The sequence below is a fragment of the Podarcis filfolensis genome, assembly GCF_964270895.1.
Source record: "Podarcis filfolensis genome assembly, chromosome: 10".
NCBI classification, from domain to species: domain Eukaryota; kingdom Metazoa; phylum Chordata; class Lepidosauria; order Squamata; family Lacertidae; genus Podarcis; species Podarcis filfolensis.
In genome coordinates, this window is record NC_139612.1 from 20443797 (window position 1) to 20469727 (window position 25931).

A 25931-nucleotide genomic window follows, 5' to 3' on the forward strand; every position below is an offset into this window, starting at 1 on the left:
CTTCTACCTAGAGCTGGATTGGGTGGCTCCTGTGGACCAATCAGACTGCTGCATTCTGGATCCTATTGTTCTAGGATTCAGCTCAGCACATAACATCTGCCATGTCGATATCTGCAGTCTAGATACACTATTTTTGTTGCTGAAGATACCACGAAGATGAAGAGAGACACAGTGTCTCTGTCAGGGCTAAGGGAGTGTACAATGGCTCGCAGCCAAACTGAGCAGCAGACTCACCACATGCTGCTATCGGGCCGGAGGATGAAGGGAAAGGCTGCCAGTGGCAAAATTGTTGTTTTGAAAGCACGTTAAAGAAAAACACAGGGGAAATTGGGTTGACCCGATTGCAGAGGCAATGTGAAAAGTATTGCGAAAGACGGAACAAATCTAAGAAATATAGGAACTTTTAAGAAGCAGTCACAGTGCCATTATTTATCACTACTCATCCAAAACAACAGCAACCCTCTGCTGATGGCAAAATCCAGACAAAAAGAAACACTTTAAACTCCCATCGATTGCAATGTGAGAGGTAAACATCTGCTTAACCCTCTCCCATTAAAAAAATCAAATGGTTTTCACACAGCTAGATCATGCCCTTAACTTTCTGCTTTGTTGTGCCTCATCCCTGTTAGGAAAACTCAACATTTCTTTTCTCCCTCTTTCTCTTCCCTATTTTGTTCTCTCATTGTAGCGGTGACTTCTCATTTTTTGGAGCACAGCTATTAATTTGCGAGAAGGCATCACATGCATCGCACAACAGCAAGCCAAAGGAGCCCATTCCAATTTCCTTTCCAAGATTTTGCACGTGACCCCGGGCAATAAAACTTCATAATTCCAAGCCGTAATCCTTGCTCTGAATGCTAATTTGAAAGGTGCTGCCAGGAAAACTAAAGTTAAATCAACACAGCAGATACAGGGGAGGATATCCTGACTGAGGAGAAGAGCCAAGGGAAAATAGAGAAACAATAGGAAAGTGTTTTATTTTTATTTTGAAATCGCTCCTCTTGAATAAATGTGCAGGCTATGTCCTTGTTTCTAAGATAACTCAGCCCTCCCCCTTTTAAAGTTCAAGTGTGGGAGAGGACTCTGGGTGGCAAGAACAAGACACTCCTTGGTGTGCCATTTGGCTGTGTGAGCCACTTTGACGCCAAAACAATCCTTTTCCATTTATAATGTAATAGTTAATTTCATTTCCCCCCCAGGTATGCATATCCTCCAACATTTCTCCGATGAAAATAGGGACGTCCCATTCCATGATGATAATTTTACTATTTATACCCCACACATCTTGCTGGGTTGCCCCAGCCACTCTGGGCAGCTTCCAACATATATTAAAACGTTTTAAAAAAAACCTTCCCCATACAGGATTGCCTTCAGACAACCAGGGGGCTGGATAACTCTATATCCTCCCACATTTCTCCAATGAAAATAGGGACAGCCGAAGGAAAAGCAGGACATTTTGGTTTCAAATCAGAAATCAGAACAGCTTCTCTAGATCAGGGACGTCCTTGGAAAATAGGGACATTTGGAGGGACTGGGTATGCTCAACCATTAAAAATATTATCCTTCCCCCAGAAAATTCAGATCATCATCATCATCATCATTTTTTATTTGCATGCCGCCTTTCCACAGTTTAAAAAACAATGCTCAAAGCGGCTTACAGCATAACAAGATTTACATAATTACAAAAGTCATAAACAATAAATAAACCACATCAAACAAATACACAACCAAATGGGAAACAATTTCCACATAAGTCTAAATCTAAAACTAAGAATACAGCATTAATATCACAGGCATAGGTAAAAAAATAACAGCAATTTAAACAAAAAACAAAACAAAATGGAGCCCTCTCTGCCCAGCAACAGCAGTGGCAGCAGTCCTTTATAGAGCCCATCAGGCCCCGCCCTAGGCCAGGTGGTGAGTGGCAGGACTGGGGCCCTCAGGCACTGAGCAGGGGAGTCCTCCTGGGTGGTAGCCGCAGCAGCAGTCCTTATGGGCCTGTCAGGCCCCGCCCCGGGCCAGGTGGTGAGCGGTAGGACTGGGGCCACTGATAGGTGGGCCACAGACATCATGCAATAATGCAGAAACTGACCCTAGAACAGAAGGGAGATCTGGCTCTGCTGGTAGATCTCAGTAGCATTTGCACTAGATTCCTGGCAAGGATTCCTGGCTCCCAATTGTTTACCAATGGCAGCGACAAAAGTAGCTACCTTGTTGTTTTCCGTATGGAGGAGCATTATGTCAGGAGAGCCTACACATTCGGGCTGAAAGGACACATCACTAACAGGATTGATACCTCAAGGAGAATCAGGCCTTAGGGCAAGCCTAGAACGGCCACATTCTCCTTTGTCTGGCAAGGGCGTCTGAATTACTCTCTCATTCACCGAAGGAGGTGTGATGGGGGTTCATGGGGCTTCCTTGACAAGCCTTGCTCTCCAATGCAGCCACAACAAAGCCATCTGCACATATTGCAGGGGCACTATGAGTGTAAGTGTGCATGCCCCTAGCACTCTTCCATGAAAAGGGGAGACCCTCATTGAACCAGTGTCCCCTCCTGCATGAGCAATAATTCAAGCAATGATTCTTCAACATCAGCTTCGTTGGACTGGTCATGTTGTGCAGATGCCTGACGATCTTCCAAAGCAACTACTCTATTCTGAACTTAAAAATGGTAAACGTAATGCCAATGGTCAACAGAAGAGGTTCAAAGACTCTCTTAAGGCAAATCTTTAAAAATGTAGTATAAACACTGACAACTGGGAAACACTGGCCTGCGAGCGCTCCAATTGGAGAACAGCCATTACCAAAGGTGTCATGGACTTTGAAGACACTCGAACTCAGGACGCAAGGGAGAAACACACAAAGAGGAAGTCACGCTTGGCAAATCCACACCGTGTTCAACTCACTCCCAGAAACTTATGTCCCCACTGTGGAAGCATGTGTGGATTCAGGATTGCCCTCCACAGTCACTTATGGACTCACTGTTAAAACCGAGTTTATGGAAGACAATCTTACTCAGCTACAAGTGATTGCCGAAGAAGAAGAAGATGCATAGAGGCCCTTCCCACACTGTGAATGCACAGACAGCAGGGCATGTTTGCAGTGATGCTCGTCTGCTTGCTCCCAGGGCAACCACCAGACACACACGTTCTTTCAATGCATGGAGAGCTGTGCTGGTCCTGTGGGTTACCCGAGAAGCAAGGTCCAAGTCCGGTCCGTGGTCAAAGGTGCAACGTGGAGGCAGTCCATAGTAGCTGAAGCTGGGTGCAGGACAGGGAGCAGGGTGAAGTCAGGAACAGGCTTGCAAGCAGGGAGCCAGGGCAAGTCAGGAGCTCAGGCAGGAACAGGCTACCAACAATGTTGCTCCCGCAACTTGCGACTGGGGCTGGCCGGCTTTTATCTGCCCTGAGGCATAGGGCGGCCCCAATCCACAGGTGACTCGCCCTTCCTGGCCTGGAGGCAAGCACTCTCCTGCGGGAACTTAGTTCCCACTGCCTCTCTGCCCTGAGCCTCTGCAGCTCAAGAGAGGCTGGAGGGTTACCAGACCCAGAGGCAACCTCAGCCTCCTCTGACGGGGCTGAGAGTGGAGCACCTGCAGGCAATGGGTCCTCCATCACCTCAGGGGCCAGAGCAGACTCAGCTGGTGCCTGCACCTGAGGAGCCAGCACAGGTGAGGACCCTTCAGGCTCATGCCCCAGCCCCAGCTCAGTTGGTTCTGGAGGCGGGGAATCCTGTGCAGGCCGGGATCCCTCAGGTTCAGCATCCAAGTCTGAATCCCACGCCATCACAAGAGCACTGAATAGCTTTAATGCCTCTGAATGACCTTTAAGTACCGTGCAGAGCTGGTCCACACATGAGGCGGGGTAAAGCAGCCGCCTCAGGTGGCAGAAGCAGAAGAGGCAGCTCCCTGCCCGCCCCACCACTTCCGGGACATGGCACTGCCACTCGTCTTCCACACCGCTGGGGTGGAGAAGACAAGTGGGGAGGCTTCGTGGGATGTCCCCTTTTGCTGCATTTCGGCAAGAGAGGGGGCGTTCCAGTGGCAGCAGAAGTGGGGGGCAGGAGAAGACAGGGAGGTGGGGGACGGGACAGGATATGGCAGCCAGGGGAGCAGGAGGCAGCTCATTCTTATTTCCCCTCAGGTGGCAAAATGGGATGGGCTGCCCTGGCACTATGAGTAACAGGTTATTTTCGAGAGCGACCCAAGATGAGCCAAGGTGGGTTCACATTCCAGCAAACACACAAATATATATATATATATTTTAAAAAATTAACCAACGTCCATTGGAATAAATCAGAATGTTACCTGGAAATGTTCTGACTATCTGGCATAACCCTTCTTTTCTGCAAAGCAGGCGCTGTATTTGGGGAATGGCATTTGCCTGAAAACAATGGGAGAGATTCTGATCATTGGCGTTTCCTTTTCGTAGCTGCTGCGTCACTTTTATTGTGGCAGTCAAGGATGCCACTAAGGTGCTCTGCTGCTCCAGAGATATTAGCTGGGACTCATTCCCTTCGTGGGGAGAGAAAATGGACAGAAACTATCTTGAGGGTTTCGATCAGCCCTAAATCCTGTTCGTTTTTAACTGCAAGTCACGTAGGTGTGAACATCCCCAAGGCATCAGAAATTGAGGCAAGTTCCCTCTTTGGCATTCAGTCCAAAACCCTACTGGCATTTGGTTTATTTATGGATACAACTGCCAATTGCCTAGGAGAGATGTTTATGCTAGATGTTTATAAAAGGGCAATAAAGCCTTAAAAAAAAAAAGATCTTAAAGTCAAGCCTGCCCTGGCAAGAAAACTTGTGACACCCACTTAAATCCTTTCAAAATGCCGAGCGCATGTTGCACACTTTGTTTCCTTTTGTTCCCAAGCGTTCTTGCCTCAATGAGACATTTGTGTCCATTTCTTTGGAATCCTATATTTTTACTGCAATGTGTGAGAGATGAATTCCAGCTGTGGGTGAGGTGAACTACGACAATCTAGGTCAGATAACAAAGAATTATTGCAGCATCGTGTAGAAATTTCAGTGGGCATGATCCAGCCAAAGCTAAGCCGCTGCGCTTTCCACTTATATCAAAGGGGGAGAATTAAACATGTGCTTACAGCTCTCCACGAAGCTGTCTTCTCCAGAATCAAGCCTACAAGAAGCTACCTCTCCAGCATTTCAGAGGTCTTTTACTCAAGATCCTTAGCCTGAAATGCTGGGATGTCCCTGCACCCAGGATATGAAGCTGCCTTCGAATGAGTCAGACCATTGGAGTAGCTGACTCGGGCCAAACCTCAGGTGATGTCAGTCACAGAGTTCCACCCTCAGATGCAGGGCTCTTGTGCCCCACACCACAATAGCTCAGTAGGTTAGAGTGTGGTGCTGATAATGCCAAGGTTGCAGGTTTGATCCCTGTAAGGGACAGCTGCATATTTCAGCACTGCAGGGGGCTGGACTAGAGGATCCTCAGGGTCCCTTTCAACTCCATGATTCTCTAATTTGCCAGTACAGTCACAATTTGGAAGCCAAACGCCTTGGCCGTCGAACATTTTGGCTCCCGAATGCCGCAAACCCGGAAGTGGGTGTTCCGGTTTGTGAACGTTCTTTGGAACCCGAATGTCCGACACAGCTTCCGCAGCTTCTGATTGGCTGAAGGAGCTTCCTGCAGCCAATCAGAAGCTGCACCTTGGTTTCCAAATGTTTTCGAAGTCAAACGGACTTCCGAAACAGGTTCTGTTCAACTTCTGAGGTACCACTGTATAGGGGCTCTGCCGGATTAAGACACTATAGCATGGGTTTATACAGTGCTTTTTTCTGGGGGGACACAGAGGTATGAATATCCCTAAACATTTTGTGAATTTAGGTTTGGCCTCATTGAGGGGCAGTATTTCAATGTGAGTAGGAAAATGAGAGTACCCCTAAACATTTTTAAAGAAAAAAAGCACTGGGTTTATTGCAGGCCCAATCCAATTCAAGCCCTCAGCACCTGCAATTTTCATTGCCACAAAAGCCTCATTGAAACAAGTGTTGCCTGTTCCTGGCAAAAATTCTCCAAGATCTCAGGAGGCTGTTTTCTTTCAGTCTTATTCTCAGAGGTCTTTCAAGTAGAGTTTTTGCAGATTGCGCCTGAGACATCATTCACAAAATGGTCCTCCTCTAACACCAGCAAATTCCCATACCGGTTGGATAGCTATAACACTAAAAACGTACGATAAAGGTGCCAGAACTAGCATCTAACTGGTTGGGCCAATAACTACTTAAGGGCATGTCAAAAACAAAGATGACAATTTTGAACCATACCTTCTGCAGTAATGTTGCTCCATGCGATTCTACTCTATTTAAGCAACTTTCATGGTCGGCTTTGCTGGAAGATAGGCAAATCAGAAGATCCCAAGAGCTTAATTCATCTGTACAAAAGAAAGAGAAACACAATAGAAAACAACTATTTTAAAAAATTGTCCAGGTGCCACTTGTATTTGTTGCTATGAAGCAGAATTTGTCGGACACAAGATTCGGGGCCTCACATGACCCTGTGCAGAGTTTCACAACTTTTACTAATACAGTGGTACCTTGGGTTACAGATGCTTCAGTTACAGATGCTTCAGGTTACAGACTCCGCTAACCCGGAAATAGTACCTTGGGTTAAGAACTTTGCTTCAGGATGAGAACAGAAATTGCACAGCGGCAGCGGGAGGCCCCATTAGCTAAAGTGGTACCTCAGGTTAAGAACAATTTCAAGTTAAGAACAGACCTCCAGAACAAATTAAGTTCTTAACCTGGGGTATCTCTGTACAGCTAAAGACTCCTCTCAGTTCTCGTCAGAATTATTTTGCCTGTATAGACCAAATATTTATTTTCATAGGGAAGCACAATTTGAAACTCAAATCAAATTTCATAGGGAAGCACAAGTTGAAACTCAAATCACCACAGCTAAAGAGTATTATGATGGGAAATGAAAGTACAATCCCAATGCAGCTTAGTGGGAGAGAACCTGGGAGATCATGTCTCAAAGGCCCACTTAGCCATAAAGTTCACCAGTCACAGTCTTTCAGCGTAAGCTACCTCATAAGGGTACTGGGAGGATCAAAATGGAGAGAAGGAGAACCACCATGTATGTCACATTGAGCTCATTGGATGAAAGATGGTATAAATGTGTATTTGCCGGGAATAATATGTTACAGAATCACAGAATTGTTGAGTCAAAGCAACCCTGAGGATTATCTAACCCAACCCTCAGTAATGCAGGAATGTGGAACCAGGAAGAGGGCCTTCTCAGTAGTGGCGCCTGCCTTGTGGAACGCCCTCCCATCAAATGTCAAGGAAATGAACAACTATCTGACTTTTAGAAGACATCTGAAGGCAGCCCTGTTTAGGGAAGTTTTTTATGTTTGATACTTTATTGCCATTGCTATTATTATTATTATTATTATTATTATTATTATTATTATTATTACAGTGGTACCTCGGGTTACACACGCTTCAGGTTACATACGCTTCAGGTTACAGACTCCGCTATCCCAGAAATAGTACCTCGGGTTAAGAACTTTGCTTCAGGATGAGAACAGAAATTGTGCTCCAGCAGCGGGACAGCAGCGGGAGGCCTCATTAGCTAAAGTGGTGCTTCAGGTTAAGAACAGTTTCAGGTTAAGAACGGACCTCCAGAAAGAATTAAGTACTTAACCCGAGGTACCACTGTATTATTATTCTGTTGGCTGGGGAAACTCAGCCAGATGGGTGGCATATAAATACGTTGTTGTTGTTGTTGTTGTTAAATTATGCAGCCATCCCATATGGGGATCGAACCTGCAACCTTGGCGTTTTCAGCACCACTCTGAATACAGATCTCAGGAATTACTCTGGTGAGCTTTTAGCTTCACTGAAAGGTGGCCAGCTTAGCTCCATATTTCCTTTACCTGAATAAGCATGGGTGTATTTTATACGGCTCGGGAGGCAAGAAAAGGAATGTTGGCCTGGCAATGCAACACTGATGCTAGGATCCTTTTCCCCCTCCTCCTGTTCCCTCACCTGCCCTCTAGGGGGCACCCTCCGTACATCAGATCATACCAGATCTGCTTGCTAATGTTCCTTTTCAAGCAGTCTAGATCCCGGCAGCGTGTTGTACACATAAAGCAGCATATTGACAACTGGCTTCTCATAGATAGGCGGCTCAATATTTTCATCAAGATAGCAGATGGCAGCAAGATAACATTCTCTCCTCACATGCTCTTCAGAACGCTGCCCTCTGAACAAACCACTTGGAATGCCTAAGTTGGCCAAGCAATGCAGATGGACAAAGGGTTGGTAGGAGTAGAAAGGCAAACATTCTTTCATCCGAAGAGCTTTTGGAGTGGGAGAATATTATTCTGCAAACGGAGGAACCAAAAACAAAGACCTCATAGGACAAACTGGCTTAAAATAAACTGGGCTACTTTCAGAAATATTTTGCATCGTATAGAAGAAAAGTGCGAAACCCCCAAAATAGCCCTTTGTGGCATTGCAAACTACCTTGCGTAACTTTATGAAATGAAAAAAATAAACAGAGTCCATGAAATGTGTACTTGAGACAGGGGTGGTTCGAAGAATGAAGGTGACCTGGGCAAAGTGCCTCCTCTACAGACCCTCGAAGTGTCCCTATTTTCCAGGGACAGTCCCGGATTTACAGAAGCCATCCCAGTTTCTGATTCGATCCCAGAATATCCCTGTTTTCCTTAAAGGTAAAGGGTAAAGGGACCCCTGACCATTAGGTCCAGTCGTGGCCGACTCTGGAGTTGCGGCGCTCATCTCGATTTATTGGCCAAGGGAGCCAGTGTACAGCTTCCAGGTCATGTGGCCAGCATGACTAAGCTGCTTCTGGCAAACCAGAGCAGCATACGGAAACACTGTTTACCTTCCCGCTGGATCAGTACCTCTTTATCTACTTGCACTTTGATGTGCTTTCAAACTCTAGGTTGGCAGGAGGAGGGACCGAGCAATGGGAGCTCACTCCATCATGGGGATTCAAACCGCGACCTTCTGATTGGCAAGTCCTTGGCTCTGTGGTTTAACCCACAGCGCTACCTGCGTCCCTGTGTTTTCCTTAGGACATCCCTATTTTTATGGGAGAAATGTTGGAGGGGACATCCCTATTTTCATGGGAGAAATGTTGGAGGATATGCCTTTAGGCTTGCCACACAGCAAAGAACACTCCAAGGGAGATGCCATTTTGCTTTCCCACAATGCCCTGGAATGCCTGCCGTAATGTTGCTCCAGGGGGTTGTGTGAAATTAAAACTCACAGCCACAGCTGCCCATTGTGGAGGGACTGGAGCGAGTGTCAACTACTGGGGGACTGGAGCCCTGGGCAGCTGTCAGCTGTCCCAGGAATTCAAGTGCCAACACTTACTCCTGACTTGAGAGATGTCTCCAAAAACCGCCACAGTTATGGGACAAGTATCTACCAGGACAGATGGGAGGTTGCAACTTTTCAACTTGTCACTGTCCAGACATTATCATCATCATTCACCATCATGCTATCACCTGCTTATTTTTGAAAACTTTTATTAAAGGCACAAGGGCAGGCCTGGCTGGGGTTTTTTTCCTGATCAGTTGCCAACTTTTGTGGCATCCATCTTGGAAGCAAGAATTCGGTGGCAGGCAAGAGACAGCTATTAAAATCTGATTATCGCAATGATAAACAACTGTGCAGTACTGTTTCTGTTTATAGCAACAAGCTACTGAAGATATGAAGAGGGCTATTAAATCATTATTTATTAGTATATAAGAGCCAGCTGCAACCACACACAAATTCCTTCCACAATCTCAAGCAAAGTAAAACATACAACTTGTTGACTATACATCTGACTAAGGCATCTTAAGAGTCAAATAGGTCCACTAGATTTGGATATTTGACTAGATTTAGATATCACGGTAATAATGCAAAATTTCTGTATGAATGGTAGTATATAGGAAAAGTATATACAGTATTTAAATTTTGAAGACCCTAAAATGGAGGGGAAACAAACAGAATGAGAGCCACAAGCCTGACGTAAAACTGAATTTATGCTGGGTTTGCTACCGTTGTTGTCTGTTTAGCTTTCCTTTACAGGCAAAATAAATGAAGACTTAATTAAGGTACACACATCAAATGGCAGCACTCTGCTCTCTTGACAACATCCTGCCATCGCTACAAGATGATCCCACAGAAAAGATGCCTGCTTTCCCCCTGGGCAGCTGTTACAATCCCAGTTTTACACCCCACAGAAGAATCAAGAGTACAGGAAGACATCATCTGGCTAATCCAGAGGGACAGAAAGATAAATGTAACCCAGCCAACTCTGTTAATCAACGTGAATGAGTCTACCCAACAGAATTGTCTTGATATGCATTAGGAATAGTGCCTTCTCCATTCACAGCACCATTGTTATTTATCTTCTGTGTCCATGGAACGAATTAAACATTGTCAGGATGAATATACGAACACTTCTATAAACAGAGGAAAATAAACGAGACTTTACAGCTTTAAGGCGCCATGAGAAGCGCCTAACGAGAAGAAAGATGTACCAACATCTATTTATTTCAAGATGAAGACACCTTTGCAACTGCAAACAAATAACAGAAATCCTAGCACATCGTGCTTTTCTGTTTCTGACCTGGACCTTGGTACTTTGGATGAACCTTCAAACTTTTGCAGAATGCGCTCATCATATTGGCAGTCCCAAGTACTGCTTCCTACATACTGGATGCATCTGTCAAGAGCTGGTTTCTAAGCCAGAACTTCTCCCTCCAGAATATCTGAACCTAAAACTACAGCGCTTTTTCTTTCTTTCTGGAATAGCCTCTGGCATCCAAGGAGACTATAGTATGAGAAAGAGCTGCTCCCGAGTTCTGACTCTGAGCCAGTGTGGTGTAGTGGTTAAGAGCGATAGACTTGTAATCTGGTGAACCGGGTTCGCGTCTCCGCTCCTCCACATGCAGCTGCTGGGTGACCTTGGGCCAGTCACACTTCTTTGAAGTCTCTCAGCCCCACTCACCTCACAGAGTGTTTGTTGTGGGGGAGGAAGGGAAAGGAGAATGTTAGCTGCTTTGAGACTCCTGAAGGGGAGTGATAAAGCGGGATATCAAATCCAAACTCTTCTTCTTCTTCTTCTGACTCCCCTTGCAAGCAGATTACAACATTTTCGACTTCCCTCCATGGCCGGAACCTCTCCAGCAGCACATTTGATAATGCCCCAGCATGCCAACTGTTATGTACTGTGAGTATATTTCACCAACCATCCTAGAATCATAGAATCATAGATTGCCCTCTGAAATCACATCTCTCTTAGCTCCCCATACTGTTAGCTGCTGCTCTGAACCCTCACCCTAGTACAGTGGGAACCTTCACCCATTGACTTTACCCATTGACTTTCCTACAACCGGGTCCCTATTGCAAACAATGTTTTATGTAACTGATTCTGTTTACTGGGCCAAGTCACGCAACCACTAATTTAGGGTTAGCAGAAATGGAAAAGATGTTCAAAATAACGTTTGTAAAACAACAACCCAAAAGCCTTTCTCTTGGGAATTATAGGGACAGAACTACCTAAATTGTATAGAAATCGTGTTCATGTACGCAACTACAGTGGAAAGAATGTTACTTGCCCCCAAATGGAAAGAAGCAGAAGTCCCAGCAAAGGAAGAATGGATATAAAAACTGATGGAATATGCAGAAATGGAGAAACTTACCAGAAGAATAAAAAATCAAGATAGCAAACTTTTTATAAAATAACGGAAATGGTTTCTTGAATATTTACAGATAAATTGCAAACAGATAAAAAACAAGATTATTGTAATAATCTGCAGCTTCATAAGAGTATATATTTAAAGTAGATAATTAAATGAATTTGGGTATGCAGAAGATATTAAAAAATAAATTTAAGGAACTGCAGAAAGAAGGGGAAGGGAGTCAAACTTTGACATTTGAAAACGATTGTAAAATTAATGAAATGTATAAACCTGAAAAGTATTAAAAATATATATATATTAAAAGGACATGGATCAAAATGCACATCCATTGGGGATGCTGTTCATTGATTTCAGTGGGATATGCCTTTGGGTGTGCTTTTTTGAACCTCCAGCTAGCTTACATCGGAATTTGTATATATCTAGAATTTGTGCAGAGTTTGTTTGCATGAGAATAGGTGCCAATCATCCACCCTCCCATCTACCTTGACCAAAAAAAAGGGGGAGGGGAATGGATAGAATTGGCCAAAAGGTTTGCTTGGAAAAATTATCTAGACCCGTGCAACTACATTCTCCACATTGTAAGCTAAACCTGTTGGATTATCAAAGCACCCAGGGCTCACACATTTTCAAGACTATCTTCGCATCCATAAGAAACAGAAACCCGCTTCAAAATAAACAAATTAAATAAATGCAGGATATGCTATGTTTTTGTGACCAGTTATCAACGTCTGAAGCTGTTCTGTACCTACAAATAATTGTGAACTACTGAGAACCTTGTTACAAAATGAAAGAAACTCTGGTACTTTCAGAGTGGTGGAGGTTGAGACCCTAATTATGTAATTTAAGGCTGGAAACAGATTTCAAAGAAATGCCTATTGTGCATGTTTATGAAGGGTTCAGTGTTTTAACAGTTCTTTGCAGCATTACGATACTTTTGAAATTAAGCATCCTATCCCTCCTTGTTCTTTCACCCTCCTTAAGCTTCAGAAAGTTTTCACTGTAAACTGAAACGCTCAAAAGTTGCACAACAATCTACACATCTCTATACAAGCAATGCTAAACAGTAAGAACGTGTTATTATCATTCCACAGCTTTTGTTTACAGACGTACTCTGCTGAAAGATGGGACTAAAGGGTGCAACTGAAATGAATATTTTGCTTTCCAAAGGGAAAAAAAATTAATGCCTGCAACATATGCTCTGAATTAAGAAATAAACGTTGCTTGTCCTGGGCCAGTTGCGCTCACATCTTCCATTTAAGAGAAAATAAGGCAAGAACGCTGTGGTACTTTTTAAGTTATTTACTGCACAATTTATTTATTTATTGCCTGACTTTATTGCTAAGATGTTTCTCTCATGGTTACTCTAGAATGGATGCATTAATGGCACAAGAACATTTGTGCTTCTACTAGAATCGGTGGGTCCCCAGGCATGTTTATTTAACCTTAACTCTGTTGGACTGTTTATACTGCTGGAACTTGAGTTCAATTCACTTTAAATTTCTCAGACTTTCTTGTTTAGAAAAGCTGAGCTTCTTGTGACCTCTCTATCCATGGTGTTTCCTTTACCCCCCCAGCCACGAAAAGAACAGAATGCCTAGTGTCCCATTTATTTATTTTTAAAAACATATTTCAGTTCCTTTAAAAGGCGGGTCCTTCAGTCCTAATTGAAAATGGCAACCAGATGTTTACAGAACACTATAGCATTTTTCCCTTTGGGGCATCTGGTGCTTTTATTTCCGTTTGCTATAGCTATTTATTTTGATGAAAGAAGACTTGCATGTACTGCTTGAATTCTACAATCACATATTAGGTTATATACGATACAATAATCTTTATTGTCATTGTCCCAGACAGAACAACGAAATTGAAAAAAATCTACATCAGACATTCAAAAACCAACAAGCCTGCTATCCCAGCTATAACAGCTTGGTTAACCCCCTAAAAACTCTGATACCCCATACAGTGGTACCTCGGGTTAAGTACTTAATTCGTTCCGGAGGTTCGTTTTTAAGCTGAAACTGTTCTTAACCTGAAGCACCACTTTAGCTAATGGAGCCTCCCGCTGCTGCCGTGCCGCCGGAGCATGATTTCTGCTCTCATGCTGAAGCAAAGTTCTTAACCGGAGATAATATTTCTGGGTTAGTGGAGTCTGTAACCTGAAGCGTATGTAACCTGAGGTACCACTGTAATTAAATACAATATACTCCCATAAAGACTACCTTAAAGGTAAAGGGACCCCTGACAGTTAAGTCCTGTCGCAAACGACTCTGGGGTTGCGGCGCTCATCTCGCTTTACTGGCTGAGGGAGCTGGCATTTGTCCGCAGACAGTTTTTCTGGGTCATGTGGCCAGCATGACTAAGCCGCTTCTGGCGAATCAGAGCAGCGCAGGGAAAAGCTGTTTACCTTCCCGCTGGAGCGGTACCTATTTATCTACTTGCACTTTGACGTGCTTTCGAACTGCTAGGTTGGCAGGAAAGACTACCTTACACTGCGTTTACAACCAAAATCTCATTTGGATAGAAACTGATTCTCAGGTAGCTGGTCCTAGTCTTTATAACCCTGCACCTTCTTCCAGAAAGCAGAAGCTGGAAGAGATCATTTCCGGGGTGCACACTATCCTGCACTATCTCTGCAGCTTTCTTATGACACCTGGAAGCATAGATTTGATCCAAGGTGGGAAGAGTGCACCCAATTATTCTCTCCACAGTCTTTACAACCCTGGACAGCATTGTTTTTTCCCTGACCGTGCAGCTCCCAAACCACACACAGACCATAAGTTAATACACTCTCCACAGTACAATACATAACTGGCTGCTATTGGGAGTTGAACATACCTTTCTTCCTCTATTTGTGCTATTTGTACGCATGCAGAAGATGAGGCACATACCTGACTACTAGGAGAAATTTGGCCTACCCTTCTGCATGTGCCGCTTTTTACATGTGTGTAAGAATTTTGTGTGAACTCCACCTGAAGTGTCACAGTCTACAAAAAGCTTCATCATTTGATTCTGTTGGGAGTATAAATGGATTCATGTTGTGGCTATACTGGAGCCTTCTCCATATCCTCCAACATTTGCCCGATGGAAAAAGGGTCGTCCAGTGCTATTTTTCTAGAAAAAGAGGTGCCAGAACTCACCATGAATGCCTCCCTCGTTCCCATAGAATGGCAATGATCCCTGCCTGAGAGGTGCTGTAACTGAGTTCCTGGTTAGTTCCAGCTGGAAAAAAAAGCCCTGGGAACATCCTATTCCATACTCTCCAACATTTCTCCAATGAAAATAGGGACGTGGGTGGTGCTGTGTTGTAAACCACTGAGCCTAGGGCTTGCCGATCGGAAGGTCAGCGGTTCGAATCCCCACGATGGGGTGAGCTCCCGTTGCTCGGTCCCTGCCCCAGCCCACCTAGCAGTTCAAAAGCATGCCAGTGCAAGTAGATAAATAGGTACCACTGCGGTGGGAAGGTAAATGGCGTTTCTGTGTGCTGCTCTGGTTTCGCCAGAAGCAGCTTAGTCATGCTGGCCACATGACCCGGAAAAACTGTCTGCAGACAAATGCCAGCTCCTTTGGCCAGTACAGCAAGATGAGCGCCGCAACCCCAGAGTTGTTCGTGACTGGACTTAACTGTCAGGGGTCCTTTCCCTTTTTATTCAATGATCTCCTTGGCTCAGGGGTTGCATAACTCCATACCCCCTCTGATGAAAATAGGGATTTTCTAAGGCAGGCATCCCCAACCTTCGGCCCTCCAGATGTTTTGGACTACAATTCCCATCATCCCTGACCACTGGTCCTGTTAGCTAGGGATCATGGGAGTTGTAGGCCAAAACATCTGGAGGGCGCAGATTGGGGATGACTGTCTTAAGGAAAAGCAGGACGTTCTGGGATCAAATCAGAAACCAGGACGGCTTCTGTAAATCTGGGACTGCTCCTGGAAAAGAGGCATGGTGGCCTTCAAATGTTTTGGACTTCCGCTCCCATAAGTCCTGGCCAGACCCATAAAGTATCGACTCCTGCTGAGTGAGGGCGCATTCATGTGAAATAGTTGCCTCGCAAAACTGATAAGGAAAATTTCTTCTTCCGGTAACGTTACATGCCAAGAAGTACCTCAGAACTGGGTTTTGTAACAGCAGGAGCTGGAAAGGGCATTGCCTGTTTTCCTGATTACAACTTGTCGAAGATCCTACAACTCCACCAGGAAACCAGTTTCCACAGCCGAATTCCTTTTGCACACTGAAAGCTGCCTACTTAGTTCCTCCAGCTTGATTTGTGTGGCTTTGTGGATTGTAGCTACTCTGCCTTTTCCTTTCTTTAGTGGGCAAGGAGCCATTATGCCCCCTCTTAACTTGGTTCCTTCTCCTGGCTGACAAAAGGAGTGCCTTTAACATTTCCTAATACGTTCTGCATTTTATGCCCTTCTGTCATATGGTTTACATCCTCTGAATTTACTCACGTCTATTTATGTCTGTTCTAAAAGGTCGTTTTCGGCAAAACCAGACTTCAGCAAGAGATCCTACGCACGCTAAGTAAACTGATGTAAAAATAAATGCAGTCGAATGGCAAGTAAAATGAGTAAGAGCGTCTTAGTAACTGTAGCTCAGAATGGCAGCTGTGTTGTGTTCCTCCCATTATAATTTTGTGATTCTCCCCTCCCCAACCTCAACCTAAATGGCTAATTCTGCCTCCTTTTCAGCAGCTGCATAGGACTGTTGGGCCAAAAGCTGCGCAGGAATTTATATCCTTCTTTGGATGTGTGTGTGTGTGTGTGTGTGTGTGTGTGTGTGTGTGTGTGTGTCCTCTACAGAAAGAAGAGGAAGTGGCTATCTTTGGATGACATATTCTGATTACACAGGATTGTAATAAGAGCAAGAAGAGGCAGAAGATATGTTCCATGTATAGAAGCAATAGGAGCAAGTGTAGCTGTGGATGAACAGCCTGAAATTTAAAGAATATGGTTATTTACTAGCTGCCTATTCCTAGAGAAGTTGATAGGGATATATGAGGGTTACTACTAAGGGATGTGGGTGGCGCTGTGGTCTAAACCATTGAGCCTCTTGGAAGGTTGGCAGTTCGAATCCCCAAAGTAAACACTGTTTACTTTCCCGTCGCAGTGCTACCTATTTATCTACTTGCACTGGTATGCTTTCGAACTGCTAGATTGGCAGGAGCAGGGACCGAGCAACGGGAGCTCACCCCGTCGCGGGGATTCGAACCGCCGACCTTCTGATCAGCAAGTCCTAGGCTCTGTGGTCTAACCCACAGCGCTACCCGCATCCCTATGTTAGAGTAGGTCACATCATTTGCTCATTTAGCCCAGTATTGTGCTCTCTCCAGCTGGCATCAGCATTCAAGAACTCAGGCATTAGATTTGTTCTGCTACCTTGTCCTTTTAACTGAAGATTCCAGGAATTGAACTTGGATCCTTCTACATGCAAATGTAGACTCCTCTCTAGGCGACTCCTGGCCCCATGGGTGGTTCAAATGAGGAAGTAGCCCAAAGGATTAAAACATGGACTTCACATAATAATCTTAACTGCTGCACAACTGTCATGTATTCAAGGGGTAGAGATAAAAAAAAGGAAATGTTTCTCTCTCCGTTATCACTCTGATCTGTTGGTTTACGTCAAAGCCAGTGTTTCAAAACTCCTTAAAACACTCCTCTTAACTCTAGGATATAGATAAATGAGACAGAATTTGGAAACCTGAAAGTAAGGAGGAAGAAACCCTGGATAATTATATTAGACAAGGAGATGTGATTCTTGTCTCCTTATCCTACCATTTTCAGTTCGTCTGTTTCAGTATGTAAAGCCTGGCTCTCTTAAATAGGAGCACGTTTTTATACATCAGAACCATTCTGCTAGGAAAATGTTATGACACAACATAAAGCATATGCTTTCAGAAATGAGTACGTCGAGTACTGTGCTTGCAAAAACACACGGAAATGTTATTTGCTAGCAAGAAAAAAGGAACGATTTTCCATCTGTTATAGAGAAGATCATCGCTTTGGTATGTAAGCAAGTTACTTCATTTCTCAAATTTATTCAAAAAGCTTATTCGTAAATCTGGAAACATAAGCAAGCTACAAACCCTTTCAGCTCATGGAACAGACTCCCCCCAAATTAAAAATGTCGCCTGTTTGATGTTTTCCATACAATTCCCAAATGGGCAAGGCTGCAGGTACATCTGGACGTTGAAAGAAAGCCTTTAAATCCCCTTTTATGGCTGCGGGGGGTGGGGGATGTAAGGAATTATTACTGCTGATCTCAGAACATGAATAAACATCACCTGTACTGGTGAACCACGCAGTGCGCCAGAGTGTATTTGATTACAAACCTTTAAGGAAAAGAGTATTCTGTGCTTTGCAAGAGTTGGCCATAAATCGCACACCCCTCACAGCTGAGAAGCAGGCAGCCTGACACTGCCTTCAGGCTGAACATCATTCACACATTTATGTAATCCTTCCCATCCACTCGGATCAATGTGTGCGTGTTGTACTCTGTGTCCTGCCCCTGTTAGAGGTATGGTTGATGGGAACACACCGGCAGGGTCTTTTGTGTTGTGGTGCCAATATTTTGAAACTTCCTGTCCCAGGAGATCAGATTGGCTCCTTCCTTCAAGCCCTTTAGATGCCCGACTAAATTCACATTTAAAGCACATTAGTTAGGGTTCCCATATTTCAAAAAGTGGAAACCCAGACACAAAGTTGTTGAGCTTTCTTTGCAAAATAATAATAATAATAATAACAACAATAATTATGATGATGATGATGAAGTTTTCCAGCTATTTTTAAGGAAATTTTCCAAAAAAAAATATCAACATTTCCAACATGGGTTGCCATACGTCCGGGTTTTCCTGGACATTTTTCATAATTTCAGGAAATTCCATCCAGATGATATTTCCAATGGACAAATCCCAGATATCTCCAGGAAAATCCAGACTTATGGCAGTTCTACATTAGTTCTCTCAGAGAATCCTGAGAACTGCAGTTTTGTTTTAAGGGTGCTGGGAATTATACCTCTGTGAGGTGGAATTAACAGTTCTCAGGATTTGGGGTGGGTGGGAATGGAGAGTCATTTGTTGGATGAGCTTCAAATGTATGGAACCTAACCTAAGGCTTAAGTACATATTTGCAACTTAAAATGCAGCAACGTCATTCCCACCCCCCACTCCCACTGTGTTTCAAATCACATTTTTACAATGCTGTACACACCAGGGAGGGGGCAGGGATGTCTTCACCAAGTTTGTTTCTCTGTGCCTGCAACCCCACCCTACCCCCAAATTCTGACTCAGCAAAGCTGTCGTCTGCACATGTGCAGTGGCTGTCTCTAAGGTACACACCTCAGCTTAACCGTGACTTGCATTTTCAAATCAGGTGGAAGCTGGTTTGATTGTAAACAAATAAAACAGAAGTGTTTCCCATGATAAATATGGATTGCGGCTAACGTTATGTGTACCTGGCTTCAAACATCAGTAGTGGGAGCGCAATTGAGCTGGATTAAATACTAATGCATGCACTTATGCAAATTTCAAGCTGCCTTTTGCCGTTTGCACTGTGACTGAGATGAAAGAAAACTGCAAATAAAATAAAAATAGTATGCAGTAACCCTAGATCACGATCTGATTCAACTTGGAAACCCTCTGAATAATAATCTGTGGAATATATGGTCACTAAACTCTCCTCTCCCTCATGATCTGATCATGTTACAGTTGGGAAAATATTACGTCTCCGTCAAGTCTTCTCACCTGGACTGGGGATTGCATGTTCACTCAGTTTCCTGTCTTCAAGGACTGTAACTCTATAACGGTGCTGTGCAAGGATGTGCCGATATAACAGGAGGTCTTGTTCGCTGCCGGAAGACGGGATGTACAGGATTACTGTCCTTGTCTGACTTCCAAAGACTTTAAAAATGGAGTCCTCCATCTAAAACAAGAAACAAGAAAAAAGGGGTATTCGTAAGCTATATAAGGCAACACACAGGACCGTAAAATGCTATCGCATGCAAAATAGTATATGTTTTTCCTGGGAGCAGTTTCAAACAACCATATTATTTATGCAATAATTACAATAGTAATGTAGTCATGTGACATTTGAATATCTAGTTACATTCTGACTCACTAGGGGACAGTCATTTTTACTTCCTAAGAGGGGAAAGAAAATTCCCACCTAGTAAGATAATTCCCAGGTCCGTATAGTAAAAGCTATGGTTTTCCCAGTAGTGATGTATGGAAGTGAGAGCTGGACTATAAAGAAGGCTGATCGCCGAAGAATTGATGCTTTTGAATTATGGTGCTGGAGGAGACTTTGAGAGTCCCATGGACTGCAAGAAGATCAAACCTCTCCATTCTTAAAGAAATCAGCCCTGAGTGCTCACTGGAAGGACAGATCGTGAAGCTGAGGCTCCAATACTTTGGCCACCTCATGAGAAGAGAAGACTCCCTGGAAAAGACCCTGATGTTGGGGAAGATGGAGGGCACAAGGAGAAGGGGACGACAGAGGACGAGATGGTCGGACAGTGTTCTCGAAGCTACCAGCATGAGCTTGACCAAACTGCGAGAGGCAGTGGAAGACAGGAGTGCCTGGCATGCTCTGGTCCATGGGGTCACGAAGAGTCGGACATGACTAAACGACTAAACAACAACAACAAGATAATTCCCATAGGAGTTGTTAGCTGGTTGTCTGAATCCACCTTGACTAAATAGTTTGGAACTGCATTTACCCCCAGAAATGCAACAAGGGGCACAGAGCGCAGCTTCTCCTTGTAGTTCCCAGGACAAACCCAAAATTAGGAGATCGTTCATGCAGAGTTTCGTTTTTTATATGCTGGCTCCTTTATAGATGAATTGTTCTTCTCACTTGTTCTCTACAGACAGGATATGAAAATCCGCACACTGCCCCCAAAATCTGCCTTTGAAAACAAGTAAAACAGGTACCATACAGGTGTACCTGGAGAGAATATTTCATAGCTTGGGTGCCACCACAAAAAAGTTGTATATTTGGCTGCACTAGAGTGGTGAAAGGGACCAGAGCCCACATGGAAGGAGTCAGTTGCTCAGATACAGTGGTCCCAAGCTGTTTTTATATACAGTAGTACCTTGGTTCTCAAACTTAATCTGTTCCGGGAGTCCGTTCGACTCCCAAAACCATTTGAAAACCAAGGTGTGGCTTCCGATTAGCTGCAGGAGCTTCCTGCACTCAAGCGGAAGCGGCGTTGGATATTTGGCTTCTGAAAAACGTTCACAAACTGGAACACTCACTTCCAGGTTTGCAGTGTTTGGGAGCCGATTTGTTCAGGAGTCACGCCGTTCGACTAGGTACCACTGTACATTGAAAACTGCCCAGAGTGGCCACAGCAACCCAATCAGATGGGTGGGATATAAATAATAAATTTATTATTATGGAATAGGACGTCCCTATGGTCATCAGAGAAATGTTGGAGACTATGGGGAACTGAATAATTTTTAAGACTAATGGCATCAATCTGGCTGCTAGATTCTGAAATTTCTCAGAAGACTTTAAACGCAACCCTCTATGCAAAATGTTTCATATCTACTTGTTGTTAGAGCATGCATAGTAACTGTGGCAAGACTATCTGGTAACCACTTGATGGATCTTGTAATAAAATACAAGTTTCAACTTCCCGTTGGGAATGTAATTGTGCAGAAGCTTTAATTTGGAATTTTGCTTGTGTGTACAGTGGTACCTCAGGTTACAGATGCTTCAGGTTACAGACACTTCAGGTTACAGACTCTGCTAACCCAGAAATAGTACCTCTGGTTAAGAACTTTGCTTCAGGATGAGAACAGAAATCGTGCACTGGCGGTGCAGCGGCAGTGGGAGGCCCCATTAGCTAAAGTGGTACTTCAGGTTAAGAACAGTTTCAGGTTAAGAACGGACCTCCAGAACGAATTAAGTTTTTAACCCGAGGTACCACTGTACTAATAATCTGAACACCCACCATACAAAAACAAAGCTGGAAAGTTAGAGGGCTGCCAGATAAGCTTCGTATTTGCTAAACTGATGCCAAGGAGTGTTTACAGGAGACATTATGCAAACACGGAATTGTGGGTCTTTGGGTGTTGGCTATATGTTTCACTATAAATGAGTGTCAGTCAAAATGCTTCCAGTTGTTGAGGTGCCCGATAGCCAGCTATAAAGTGACACTTACAGCCATATTTTCCCAGCCGCAGGAAGTAGTTTTATGTTACACTTGGCTCAAGTATAAAATTCTTTGCGGGGGGCAAACAAATAACTATGTTAAGCTCTTTGATGAACGACTAACACGTCTCTGTTTTTAATATAGAGTATACCTCTTTCCCTGACTACAATCAGTACAGTTGATGCTAGCTGAAACTATTCCATTCACATTTTATGAAATATGTTGAACAAACGTGTCAGGCAAGAAGTTTCGAAATATTCCAGGCAGCAAATGCATTGTGCTCATAAGCAAAAGTAACCAGGAGTAAAGAGGAAGTTAGGATTTCAACGGTGTTGTGTTACACACTCTTTTAATTCATGCTCGGCCAGCTGAGGTTGTATTTATAACCTATTTATTCAACAGTGAGAGATTAGGTATTTCTGCATTGCAGGGGGTTGGACTAGATGACTCTAAGATTCTATGATTCGAAGTACAATTTTACCTCAAAACACCCCTTCATCCCTTTTTACCCCTTTCTGCTATCTTCTTCTGATATTTCCTTCCCCTTTATACTCTTATTCTCAGTTAGCCTCAAGGGCTACTAAAGTCTCCTATTGCTTCAAATGTCTGCCTCCCTATTTTCTTCTGAATATGATTCAAAGAGTGTTTTTTACTGGGATTATGCAAAACCAACTGGAGAAATTCTGTCATGAAGTGAGATGAGGGTGGGGGGAATTAAGATTTGTTCACAAGCAGTGGCATTTCATGGAAAGTTCAGCTTCTGGTTTGAATTCAACTGAAGGCATCAGACAATAATGCAGATGATATTTCACACAATTACACTGCACCTTGGGTTTTGTAGTCTTTAGAACAGGAGCTCCCCTCTATTGCTGTGGACCTGAAGGCTACAGCTGACAACCAAACTAGATGTGGCAAAGGTTACAGCTGAATGCAACACCAATCTCTTGAAACTTTTGCAGATAGCAGCTGCAAAGGGTCCTGATTTATATTGGACAGAGCTCATGTGTGCTTTTTCTTAAAAGTGCAAATAGTAATGTGGGGGGGGACCTATGGAGGAATGGTGCAATGCGACAAGTTCCTCTTCCCTGTGCCAAGGTTCAGACTGGCTTATGTCCTGCACAACCTCACTGTTTGCAAAAGTTTAATACTTTGTACATCCCTTATGTCTCATGTAGCTTCACCCTGAACAGAGACATATGATGGACAGAGACATATGATCATGTGTTGTATGAGTAAATGCAAAGTTGTATGAATGAAAGGCGGTTTGGCACAGAAGGATTGGAATACAGTGAGGATAAAGAGACTGACGAAGCTATTGTAAGAAAGCAAAATACCAATTGTCACATGGTGCAATGCGTTCAATATTTTCCTTGATAAATATAAATGAATCTGCAGTGGATTTGATGGGAAACGACAGCTTTCAGTCAGCAAGCTGTTTTACAATGCTATTTCACTGTAATAGAAAGTAAATGTTAAGCCAGATTCCACTTTAAGCAGAATTTGGCAGTCACCCAAGCTTTTTTAATACATAAAGTCCTACGCCAGTAGAGTCTAACATACCTATGAGTCATGTTTTCATCTACGCTAGGCCCCAGTGGAATCTGGAAGTTCAAGGGAGAATGCCGGCTTGCGTTTACCATCTGTGTGCCAGGTAAGGACAGTCAGTGAAGGAACACAGCAAGACAATTTTAGTGCCTAACCCACAGCTGTGGAATTCCTTTCTCCTGGAAACTTGCCAAAATCTAGCTAACTTTCACAACTTTCACAAAACCTTTTCATCTGGACTAGAATTTGACAGTTTAGGCAAACCAAATATTAGTGTACACACACACACACACACACACACACACACACACACACACACAGACAGTGTCTGTTGATTCGTCTTAACTGTGATTACAGTTACATCATCCAGCCAAACAGTGCAATACATCAAAAACTGTCGCTTAAACTGAACCCCCAAGCTCTCCAAATCCTTGATTCCAGAAACACAATTTTGGCCATTGCAGAAATGCCTGCTGACTATCTCTGTGTGCATCCTGGTTCACACGGTCATCTCCTCCACATGAGAATAAAAATAAATAAAAAGACAGTCCCAATATGTCACACTCTTCTGCCATGACTCTTTTGCTTGCAGGTAATCCTTTTCCAACACTTTGGACAGTTCAGCATCCCTTCCACTTGGACTTTCTCCTCAGAGTCTATGGCGTACTGTCTAGGGTTGCCATATTTCAAACGACAAAAATCTGGGCAGCCAAAAAAGGTTAAAAATGCCATTTTGGAGCTATTTTATGGAGGATGGGCAAAAAAGTCACTATTAATAATAATAACAATTTATTATTTATACCCCGCCCATCTGGGCGGCTTCCAACAAAATATTAAAATACAATAATTCACTATCGACATAGGCTGGATTTTTCCTAGCAATTTTTCTTTTTGCTGATTTCGGCCGGACACTGCTGTATTCCGGATATGTCCGGTAAATTCCGGACATATGGCAACCCTAGTCCTGTCCCTGTTTATTGAGGCCTTCTGGTGGAAGCAACCTCACAAAGAGAGACAATTGCAGACCTGCCCGCAGTGCTCCCTTCCCGGAGGGCAAAACCAAGGCAACAACAGATGCAAACAAAACAGGCAGGGCAATGTTTAGGGATTTAAAACTGGCCACAACTTTTATTGATTACAGATGTAGGTAGACTTTGTCTCAGGCATTGGGTGTTTATCCATTATCAGCGTCCGGATGGGGGTTTTACTGTACGTTTAAGGAAGATCATGCCTAGGATGGAGGGCCACTCAAGATGCAGATCTAACTAGGGCAGCCTTCCATAGAGTGAAGCTCTATGGCTTCCAGACAGAGACTTCCACTGAGACCCCTCTCACAGGGAAGGTAAAAAAGGGTAAAGGACCCCTGGACAGTTAAGTCCAGTCAAAGGCAACTATGGGGTTGCAGCGCTCATCTCGCTTTCAGGCCGAGGGAGCCAGCATTTTTGGGTCATGTAGCCAGCATGACTAAACCGCTTCTGGCGCAACCGGACACTGTGACGGAAACCAGAACGCACAGAAACGCCGTTTCCCTTCCCACCACAGCTGTACCTATTTATCTATTTGCACTGGTGTGCTTTCAAACTGCTAGGTTGGCAGGAGCTGGGACAGAGCAACAGGAGCTCACCTCGCAGAGGGGATTCAAACCACCGACCTTCTGATCGGCAAGCCCAAGAGGCTCAGTGATTTAGACCACAGTGCCACCCGTGTACACTGGCAGGAGCTGATGGGAATTTTAGTCCAACAACACAATCCTCTGGTCAAATTAACATGTAATATAAATATTGGGACGCGGGTGGCACTGTGGGTTAAACCACAGAGTCTAGGACTTGCTGGTCAGAAGGTTGGCGGTTCGAATCCCCACGACGGGGTGAGCTCCCGTTGTTCAGTCCCTGCTCCTGCCAACCTAGCAGTTCGAAAGCACATCAAAATGCAAGTAGATAAATAGGTACCGCTCCAGTGGGAAGGTAAATGGCGTTTCCGTGCGCTGTTCTGGTTCGCCAGAAGCGGCTTAGTCATGCTGGCCACATGACCCGGTAGCTGTACGCAGGCTCCCTCGGCCAATAAAGCGAGATGAGCGCCGCAACCCCAGAGTCGGTCACGACTGGATCTAATGGTTAGGGGTCCCTTTACCTTTTTAATATAAATATTATTCCATAAGGATGACATAAATGTTCTACAACTTTTCTCTAAAGGAAGAAAGCAAAATTGTGTGTGTGTGTGTGTGTGTGTGTGTGTGTGTGTGTGTGTTTGTAATATCTGACCTTGGAAAGATTCGAGAATTCTAAATGTTTTAGTCAAGCCTACTACCATTAATGGTCCAGTAGAAACGATAGCCATTTCATTTTGTGCTTTTAATTAGCAAATAAAACTTTGACAGAATTTATACTTAGAAATAAAATGGCCTGACTGGAACATAGCCAAACCAAGCAGTAATTTTCCTTCACAGGCAGCGATAACGGTTAAAAATAGTTCCTAAAAACATTGCACAAGTCAGTTTTGGAAAACAGGATAATAGATCATCTAGCCTCTCATTTCCAAAGCGTC

General features: G+C 43.9%; 1 protein-coding gene and 1 long non-coding RNA gene across 2 annotated transcripts in view; one reads left to right on the forward strand and one right to left on the reverse strand.

The window, feature by feature from the left end:
• The window catches only part of CPED1 (cadherin like and PC-esterase domain containing 1), a gene marked incomplete at its 5' end in the record, with an annotated part of 120704 nt that overhangs the window by 83194 nt on the left and 11579 nt on the right, over positions 1–25931 (reverse strand). The window contains 3 exons of the mRNA XM_083574429.1: positions 4307–4382; positions 6290–6396; positions 19429–19606. Coding sequence (XP_083430555.1) covers positions 4307–4382; positions 6290–6396; positions 19429–19606 — 361 coding nt within the window. The remainder of the gene's footprint in view (positions 1–4306; positions 4383–6289; positions 6397–19428; positions 19607–25931) is intronic.
• Positions 1–25931, forward strand: part of LOC310744038 — an 83513-nt gene that overhangs the window by 22295 nt on the left and 35287 nt on the right. The gene's annotated exons all lie outside the window — the stretch shown is intronic.